General features: G+C 42.9%; 1 protein-coding gene across 1 annotated transcript in view; it reads left to right on the forward strand.

Moving 5' to 3' along the window:
* The first annotated feature begins 4,392 nt into the window (after window positions 1-4,392).
* The window catches only part of LOC111864981 (lipase 3), a 16,250-nt gene continuing 10,181 nt past the window's right edge, over window positions 4,393-10,461 (forward strand). Inside the window, exons 1-3 of the mRNA XM_023852641.2 lie at window positions 4,393-4,543; window positions 6,517-6,706; window positions 9,013-9,127. Of these exons, the coding sequence (XP_023708409.1) occupies window positions 4,430-4,543; window positions 6,517-6,706; window positions 9,013-9,127 (419 nt within the window). The 5' untranslated portion in view covers window positions 4,393-4,429. The remainder of the gene's footprint in view (window positions 4,544-6,516; window positions 6,707-9,012; window positions 9,128-10,461) is intronic.

Here is a 10,461-nt window from a genome sequence, read left to right on the forward strand (position 1 = left end):
TCTATCTCTCTATCTATCCATCTGTCTGTCTGTCTATCTATCTACCTATCTATCTATCTATCTATCTATCTATCTATCTATCTATCTATCTATCTATCTATCTATTGCTCCCTCTGGAGCATAGGGCATTCGTAAAACGCTTCGTTTCACTTTAGTTTCTTATCTTAGACAGTTGGTAGGACTCCTTGAACGGGAGATCAGCCCGTCGCAAGGCCGCAACCTAAACAAGACAATGCAAACACAGAATAGACGCAAACATCCGTGCCTTGAGTGGGATTCTAACCCAAGATCCCAATGTTCGAGAGAGCGAAGACGGTTCGTGCCTTAGACCGCGGGGCCGCTGTGGTCGGTGCTGGAAGTACGCACGCGTCGGAAATTAATGCTGAACTTCCATTAAGAACCATGTTCTTTAATATAGCATATGTAATATATATAAAAGTCAGAAATTGTTATTCATACTGTTCAAATATATGTTGAACTAAAGCCAAACTTAATACGTTCCCTTGGAGGGCCNATTTCTTGCTCCCTCTGGAGAATAGGGCATTCGTAAAACGCTTCGTTTCACTTTAGTTTCTTATCTTAGACAGTTGGTAGGACTCCTTGGACGGGGGATCGGCCCGCCGCAAGGCCGCAACCTAAACAAGACAATGCAAACACAGAATAGACGCAAACATCCATGCCTTGAGTGGGATTCTAACCCAAGATCCCAATGTTCGAGAGAGCGAAGACGGTTCGTGCCTTAGACCGCGGGGCCGCTGTGGTCGGTGCTGGAAGTACATACGCGTCCGAAATTAATGCTGATCTTCCATTAAGAACCATGTTCGTCTTTGGCATCGCTTTAATATAGCATATGTAATATATATATAAAAGTCAGAAATTGTTATTCATACTCTTCAAATATATGTTGAACTAAAGCCAAACTTAATACGTTCCCTTGGAGGGCCTCATGCGACTTGTAAACTCGGGAATTCCATACAAAAATCTAAACGAAACCAGCTCTCTTAAATCGATTTAAGTAATATACGGATGACCTGCATCTAACCACTATGGAACGTTAAGGACATGCTCATCATTTCTGTTACGTTCGGGAGGTGGTGGATAGCAACGAATTAAGCGGCCGAAAGTCCTATGAACTTGGCTAAATATGACCTTGAAGACATTAACTTTCCACGCACTGTTAGTCGAAAGTGGGAACAGATAAGTTTCAAGATTGTTTTACGGAGTTTAAAAGTAAGGAAAAAATTAACTCATTAACATAGCTGATAACTGACNTCGGGACTTGAACCCGCGACCTTCCGGCTTGTAGCATAGTGCCTCAACCAACTACGCTACCGCAGAAGTTCCTCATAATAATATGTACATCGTATATGCACACTTCAACGTACAAAATATCTAGTGAAATAATTTATTGGTACATCTGCGGTTCAACTTTGAAAATGTCGGTAGATAGCCTCTAAAACACAGGATGGCATAGTGACAATGTTCTTAACTCATATTCTTGAGGTGTTCGGATCGAATCTCGTCCGGGATACTGACTATCCGGACTGAACTTTTCCATGGTTTCTTTCAGCCTCAAATATTTCGAGAGTTATTCGAGTAGAGCAGGACCGTTTCCTTCCAGATGCTTTGGAATTCATAATTCTTGCATCATTCTATTACTGGACAATATGTAGGACTAGCCTAGCCACTGACATCGTCGTAAAATAATTTTAAAAAATAAGATAAGATGTAGCATTCGTAACTTACCACTCGCGGGCCGTATGCGACCCGTAACTCGGGAATACGTATTGGTTTCCGTTCAAACAGCGTTCATAACTTCTAAATGGCGATCTTCTCCTTTTTTATTTACTTGTGGCTTTAAGTCCACACTTCCCCTCTGCGGAGAGAGAATCCAGACTAGAGGTNTAGATAGCCTCTAAAACACAGGATGGCATAGTGACAATGTTCTTAACTCATATTCTTGAGGTGTTCGGATCGAATCTCGTCCGGGATACTGACTATCCGGACTGAACTTTTCCATGGTTTCTTTCAGCCTCAAATATTTCGAGAGTTATTCGAGTAGAGCAGGACCGTTTCCTTCCAGATGCTTTGGAATTCATAATTCTTGCATCATTCTATTACTGGACAATATGTAGGACTAGTCTAGCCACTGACATCGTCATAAAATAATTTTAAAAAATAAGATAAGACGTTGCATTCGCAACTTACCACTCGCGGGCCGTATGCGACCCGTAACTCGGGAATACATATTGATTTCCGTTCAAACAGCGTTCATAACTTCTAAATGACGATCTTCTCCTTTTTTATTTAATTGTGGCTCTAAGTCCACACTTCACCTCTGCGGAGGAAGAATCCAGACTAGAGGTGTCTCTAAGTTCACACTTCCCCTCTGCGGAGAGAAAATCCAGACTAGAGGTGGCTCTAAGTCCACACTTCCCCTGTTCGGAGAGAGAATCCAGACTAGAGGTAGCTCTAAGTTCACACTTCCCCTCTGTGGGGAGAGAAAATCCAGACTAGAAGTGTCTCTAAGTCCACACCTCCCCTCTGAGGAGAGAGACACCAGACTAGAGGTGGCTCTAAGTCTAAACTTCCCCTGTGCGGAGAGAGAATCCGGACTAGAGGTGTCTCTTAAGTAAACACTTCCCTTGTTCGGAGAGAGAATCCAGATTAGAAGTGGCTCTAAGTCCATGAATGTACATAATTAATGACATTTAAAAATATTTAACAAACACTTTTTAGTGAATTAGATACATTTTAGCGTCTTGTAAGAAAGGACTGACTTTGTTGCATTGCACGCGGAATAGTTTACAATTTAAAATTGTGCCCCAATGCAACAGGATGCTGAAATATAATATAACCAAAACGTCCTGCGTTCAGTTAGCTAATGCACAATCTGTAACAGTAATCATTATAGCTATTAATGTTTCTGAACTGACATTCAATACATAAGTATTTGCCTCTTAAAATGCTGATAAATGTGACAATTTCCCCCTGCAATCTAATCACATCGAAATTGAACTTCTTAGATGGAAAACAACTTTTCCCAAAGAAAATCAGTGTGGGATGGAAAATTTCATCATACGGGTGGAGCACTTTATCTACTAACGATCCATTTGCTAAGATTTATATAAATCTGATTATCTTATCTAATTCAATTCACTTGAGAGTCCCATAATTAGACTGTGCAAAATAATTTATTAGTAATACCACTTGAAGTATTTACATAGAAATAATTATCATACTAAAAGGACTTAAAGCACAGCAAAGACACATTGCAGCTATTTCAGTCACTGACTGACGGTACTAGACTAGAAATATTTTTCGAAATTTCTGTAACTGCCTCTTTGGGCTGGCGTTCACTTCACCACAAGATTTTCTTAAGAAACCAGTTTCGCTTTTCCTCTAATTTCGTTTCCCTTCCTCGTTTTCCTCCCGTCGCCCCTTCTCATACCTATTTTTTGTCTACTTTCCTCATTTTGAAAAAATAAAAGTAGGCTTATGAGATCGTCTTTTTGTCTGTATGTCTGCATGTGAATCCCCAATTCAGTTTTGAATAGCTGGACCAACCTTTAAGAAAATTGGTACGTATATCAAGACACCTGAGCCCATCTCAATGGAGTAATTCATAATTCTATTCTTTCAGTAAAACCAAAATTATAGCTTCTCAAATTTATGAGACAAAATCTTATTGTTTCTTGAACACCTGTACTAATCTTCATGAAACTTTGTAAGTACATTACGCCGGATGAGACTATCTCAATGTCGTTCTTCATAACCTTCTTCGATCAGTAATACCAACACTACAGCCTCTCAAATTTTTGCGATAATAACCAAAATATTACTTAAATGCCTGAACGATCGTCATGAAAGTTGATATGTATATCACGCCACCTGATGTCATCTCAATGACGTACTTCATAAATCCCTCTCATTAGTAATACCATCGCTACAGTCTCTCAAATTGCTGAGCTAATACATTTAGTATTACTGGAATGCCTGAAACAATCGTCAAAATACTAGGTACATATATCATGTCATCTGAGGCTATCTCAACGGTGTACTTCACAAATCACTCCCATCAGTAATACCAACACTGCGGTCTCCTAAACTGTGTTGTTTTACTGACTTCATTAGACATATATACCAAATAATTTCTCTTTCTACGTATCGTATCAAATATTCAAATTACAGCGAAAGCAAAGTAGGCGACTAGTTCTTCCCAGAACCTCTTGTTGCCTTTCTTTCCTATATTCTACCTTCATCCCATTTAAGTCCTTCTCTCCTTACAAATCTTTGTATTTTTATCTCCGATCTGTTTTGCTATCGAATGTTATCTGTTGGGAGCATCAGTTCATTTCGCAGCCTCTTGACTGGAGTGCAAATTGAGTATATTAGGCCAGGAAGCCTGTATGGAGCAGGACACACAATCATGGCTACAAGGCAGATGATTGTGGCGATCTGTCTCACGGCAGCCGTCTGTTTGACTGAGGCTAGAAGCGTGATTCAAGAAAAGGCTTACAACCCTGACACGAGTCTCACGACGGTAAGATTGCTCTATTTTATTCTACATGAAAAATTACGAGGGAGTGTCAATAAATAGGTTATAAATGGATATAAGACGTAAAACACGTGATATTCAAAACTGAGCGACATATTTATTGCTCGACATATCCTTCACCGACATTGATACACTTGTCCCATTGCTTTAGCAGTGAGTCGAAACCCGCTGCATAGAAGTCTTTTGACTGTTGTCTCAGCCGCTTTCGTACCTCCGTTTCAACCTCTCATCAGAGAAACGTTTTCCACCAAGGCGGGTTTTTAGCGGACCAAACAGACGGAAGTCACTAGGGGCCAAGTCCGGGCTGTAAGGCGGATGTTCCAGAAGTTCCCACTGTATGTATTTCCTGAATTCTCTCCTGGGTTGCTCGGGCTGTATGGGGGCTGGCACTGCCATGATGAGGCAGTACACCTCTTGCCAGTTGCCTGGAAGTTTCCTGCGAATTGCATCCCGAAGTTTCAACAGAACTTCACAGTACGATACAGAATTCACATTTTCACCACGCTTCTGAAAATCTGCTAAAAGTACTCCCTGAGAATCCCAAACTATGACAGGCGTAACCTACCCAGCTGATGGGGTAGGAGTAATCTTAAACTTTGTGGCTGAAGGTGAACTGGGATATCTCCATTGCACTAAAGCACGTTTTGATTAGGGATGGTAATGATGCAGCCATGATTTGTCCCCAGTAACAGTCCTGTTAAGCAATCTTCTCTTTCATCTGCATACCGTAAGAGATGTTGCAAGGACAGACCCATTCGATTCTTCATTTTTTGTCCATCTTTCAGTTCTCTGGGCACCCGCCGTACACACACTTTCCGAAACTTCAAATGATTATGCATTATGCTGTATACTAAACCATAGGAACACTCTAGTCCAGTTGCTATGCTGTTCATCATTATCCTCCTGTCGACTTGAATCAACTCTTCTACCCATTTCACAGTTGCTTCTGTTACAATCTCAACAGGGCGACCTGGTCGGGCATCATCAGCGACTTTAGGACGTCCTTGAGAGAATATCTCGACCGAGTTGTGAACCGCGCTACGCGACAAACACTTCCTACTGTAAATAGGAAGTATTTTTTTATAAATACCCTTTGCATTGAGTCACTTTGCCCACAAAAAAAAACACAAGAAAACGCTGCTCTTCGGTAGTTTACAACACGGTCGCGATTATCACTGCTTAAACCAGCCTCTGAACATGCGCAAGAGCGTCTCCTACATAACCTGAAATGAAACTGGCCTGTGCTGCTACCTAGTGATACATATAGAAAGCCTATTACATCCATTACAGCTGTTTTACTTTTACGTATTTGAGACCTATTTACTGACTCCCTCGTAACTGAAGAAAGGCAGAGGCACGCATTCTTAAGACCGGCATTAGATCGAACTAGGTGACTAACTACTGGCTTCGGTCGCAACTCAATTGTTATAAGAAGAGCAGTGTTATATTCGTCGTCCGGGTACTGCCCGATGGCCCCTGAACCATAAAAATATTCGCTGCAGGCATCTACGCATTCAGGCTAGTTGTAGGTATAACAGGAAATCTATAATTATTTCACATTTAGAAGTTCATAACGTATATGCTTTTACACTATTATTATTATTATTATTATTATTATTATTATTATTATTATAATAAACGGGTTATGATTGACTATGTGTGTGTTCTGCACTCACCGAGAACGTAGTTCCTCTTAGTCCCCGATAGATGGAATTAATAGTCAGACGACCTAGATATGCGCATACTATAATGCAACAAATACAAGGATGACATATTCCTCCGAAACGTCGGTTGACTTTCAAAGGACTACACGGTTTGTCCCCCAGAAGAAGGGCTTTTTACAACCAACAGCTAAATTGTGTTTCTAACTCGTTTCTGCCGCCCTGCGTCAGTGCACATGTTGCACCCCCCGAGGAAGGCCCGAATTGTATCTGTGGGCTCAATAACACTGTCCACAGCCGGAGCTAATAGCGAAGTATGGGTACCCTGCAGAGAGTCACACTGTGGTCACAGACGATGGCTACATTCTGACCTTGCATCGCATCCCTAGCAGCAAAAGAGTGGCTCAGAAATCGCCAGTACTATTGCAACACGGTCTACTGTGCAGCTCCGCCGACTGGGTCATCAGCGGTCCGGACGAAGGCTTAGGTAAGCGAAATACTCTTTTATCATCAGGGGCTGATACAATAGGTCAAACAGTAGCCGCTGTACCAAGTGGACTCAGCCTCACCCCACCCCAAGAAACTATAAAAAATACTTGACGTTTACACCAATGAAGGAAGTCACCGACTGAAAGGTCACTGTCTCCCAATAGAGAACTGTACTCGGGCATGCCGACAAAATGGTCTCACTTGGCTCTGGCTGCATCAGACAAGTTATATCCATGAACGTCACAATAGCTTCTTGATGGATTACGGAGATTTCAGTGACAAAACCAACTCTACGGAGCAGACCTCCTCTAAAAAGTTTGAGAGTCCATAGGCTAGTCGAAAAATTCCTTCCTCCCTTCACATTATGGAATCTGAAATTTCACAAGAGACCATGAATTGTACATTTCTCAGTCAGAAGAACCCAGTCTACACCCTCACGCCCCTTTTCTTTGTGACCGGTTTTAATATTGTAGCATGTAGACCCATTGCTAAGTAATGACTCCCAAAAAGCGCGCGCTGCTAGACAACGACCGCGAAATAGGCTTTGTAGGGCAACCGTTGCTAAATAACGGCTTCGTAAATAATCATGTTCCCAAGGCAATTGAACTACAACATAGAGGAGCGGTGTTTTCTACGCGGTCCGTGCCGAGGGGTTATAAGCGGGACAAGTCTAGAATTTAGTAAGTGGAAGAAAAGGGAAATCTCGAATCTGAGATAGTTAAATATGGTCACGAGTCCCACAGGACTCAGACCCGAGAATGACTGCATTAGCGAGGACCAGCAGCATATACAAAAGACAGACCCGTCATCTCGTCAGAGAGAGCCCCCCCACATCAACAAACCCGCAAATGTCTGACAGTAATAAAGATCTAGTCTTAAGCCCCAGATGGGTACTTTATTCGAAGACAGACTGGCCAAGTGACCGTCGGTCGTAACATAAGACTCTGAGCCAGTTTAATGAAAAATCCCGTGTGGAGGCGGGGGTGGAATACTTCTACCGTAGCCCTGCTAGTCATGAGAGGCGAAAAAAAGGGAACCCAGTGCCTGGATGTACAACTGAGCCACCTGTTCCTGGGGGATATAGATACTGGGACCTGGCACTCCAGGTTGTGGGAGTCTCGAATCTGGGAGAGCAAAATGTGGTCATGAGTCCCGCGGGACTCGGACCTTAGAATGACTGCACTGGCGAGGACCAGCAGCAATTGTAAACGATAGATCCATCGTCTCCTGAGAGAGGATATTACATAAGGACTATGACTGAAAGTGTTCAGTCGAGAAAAAAATATTGGTCGTGATTCTCAAGGGGCTTGTCGGTAAACCGCCAGTCGTAAAATAACTCTGACTCTGAGTTTAGTCAGCTGTGAACTATTCGCCAGCCAGTTAGGACGTAAGCAGAGTACAGTTAGGATCCGTTACCAGGAAACGACTGGTGAAATCAAACTAAGAAGACTTAGTATGTGCTGTAGTGAGAAGACGAGTGCATGAATGAGAGTGTTATAGTTATTTGTAGTTATGACCTGAAGGTGTTCAATAAATCCAATTGCCAATCCAAACCTTGTCTATAGTCACACTTAATCACGTGACAATATTATCATACGATTTCAGCCTATGTCTTCCAAATATTTTCCTACCTTCAGTTTTTCCGACCATAATTTTCTATTAAATTCTCAGGGCTCCCATATGCTCTACATGGCTATATTGATCACTCCATCTGGATCAGATCATTTTAGTAATATTATGGCGACGAGTGCACGTGCCAATTATGGTTCCCCGCGTAATATTAATTTTCGCCAGCGTCCTGTTACTTACTGCTTAGGTCCAACTATTTTTCTCAGTACACTGCTCTCAAACAGCCTCAGTATATGAAGAGTAAGAGTACAATGTGCAGTGTGACACGGTGTAGTGGGGGAAGGTGATGTTATTTAACGATGCTCTGAGTGGTTAGATTATATAGCAACAATTAGTAGGATGAGAGGAACGAAGAATTGAAAGGGATCTGGAAGGAAGCGGTCGAGGCTCTATCCCAGCATTTGACTGGAAGGGCTGAGGCAAACCACGGAAACCCTCAGTCAGAATGGAATACAAGTGTAGAGTGTTACCGCTTCGTGAACGCTCTCGGTAAAGCCGCGTAGTCCGTTACAACTGCACCGATATTTTGCAAGCATTTAGTTTCCTGCGAAACGTTGACGAAAATGTACCGGGCTACACGGCGTCACATTCACTGTCGTGAGAGCCCAACACCTTAAGTGTATGTTCGTCCCCTGCTGAGAACTTAGGGTTATTCCTCCATTTCGCATGTTACAGCGTATCTCCTAGCAGACCGTGGTTACGACGTGTGGTTGGGAAATGCCAGAGGAAATGTGTACTCCAGAAAACATGTGGACCTCAGACCGTCAGACAAGAAGTTCTGGGACTTCAGGTAACAGGGACTACTAAAGTAAAGCAACGGGCCGCGCCATAGCTCAAGCGGTTAGTCGCTGGATTCCCACCGCGGCGGGCCGGGTTCGATCCCGGGTCTGGTCAAGTGGAATTTGTGGTGGACAAAGTGGCGCTGGGGTAGGTTTTCTCCGAGTACTTCGGTTTCCCCTACCAATCTTCATTCCACCAATTGCTCCACAGTCACCCTCACCTATCATCTGGGGCTGGTACAATAGGCCAGAAGTGGCCGCAGTACAAGGGACTTAGTCCCACCCTACTAGCAATTAAAAAAAAAGTAAAGCAACTGCCGGAAGTTTGAATTTACGGCATAACGAATTATAGAAGACAGACCATCGTGTAATTAAAAAAATTCCGCTGTAGCTGCAAGTTGCATGTTCATATACAGCGCGATCATCCGAGAGCTTCCCGCATGTCTCACAGCTTCCTGCATCCGACTCCTACGCCTGGGCGACTGAACAATTTGCGGCAAGCTCTCAAACGATCGCAATGTATAAGGGAACTTCAGTAACCAAGTACATAAATTTCAACTTTGATTGAGCTGATTGAAATAATATTAGGTCCCCTCACAGTAAATGTAGGTTTAAAATGAGCTAGGACCCTTCCTTTACTCAATTCTACAACACAGTAAATTACTCGTCTAAGTTGTCCCTGTGCTTAAATAATTAAGCACTACACCATGAAGACGTATAGGGAAGTGGTTGTGTAGACCCACGTTTTCCTGACCTCAGCACTAATTGGAGATAAATGGTCAGCTTAACGCCTCGGCCGCTTTACCCCCGGGTAAAAAGGCCCCAGTATCCATTGAATGGGAGGCTGGGTGGGCCCCAGAGCCCGTCTGGACTACGTGAGAAGAGAAAATTCTTGATCATACCAGACTCGAACTCCGACCTCCTCTGTCGTCCAGCCTGTAGCCAGTCACTATACCGACTGAGCTATCCCGGCTCCTCGTAAACTACTCGTATTTGTGAAAAATATTTGCAGTGGTCTCAACATAATTTTCTACAAAATCCAATTTAAAATATTTATATGGTTGATATAAGATTTTTCAGCATAACATTTAATCTATAACATATAACATCAGGGAGTACGAGTTAGCGTAGTTAGTTGAGGCACTATTCTACAAGATGGAAGGTCGCGGGTTCGATTCCCGATGCGGTCACTGGATTTTTTTTTCAATTTACGTAATCCTTCCAGCCGCACTATGGCCCTGAGAGTCGCGGGTTCGATTCCCGATGCGGTCACTGGATTTTTTTTTCAAATTACGTAATCCTTCCAGCCGCACTATGGCCCTGAGTCTGACTCAGCCTCTAACAG

The sequence above is a fragment of the Cryptotermes secundus genome, unplaced genomic scaffold (assembly GCF_002891405.2).
Source record: "Cryptotermes secundus unplaced genomic scaffold, Csec_1.0 scaffold209, whole genome shotgun sequence".
NCBI lineage: Eukaryota > Metazoa > Arthropoda > Insecta > Blattodea > Kalotermitidae > Cryptotermes > Cryptotermes secundus.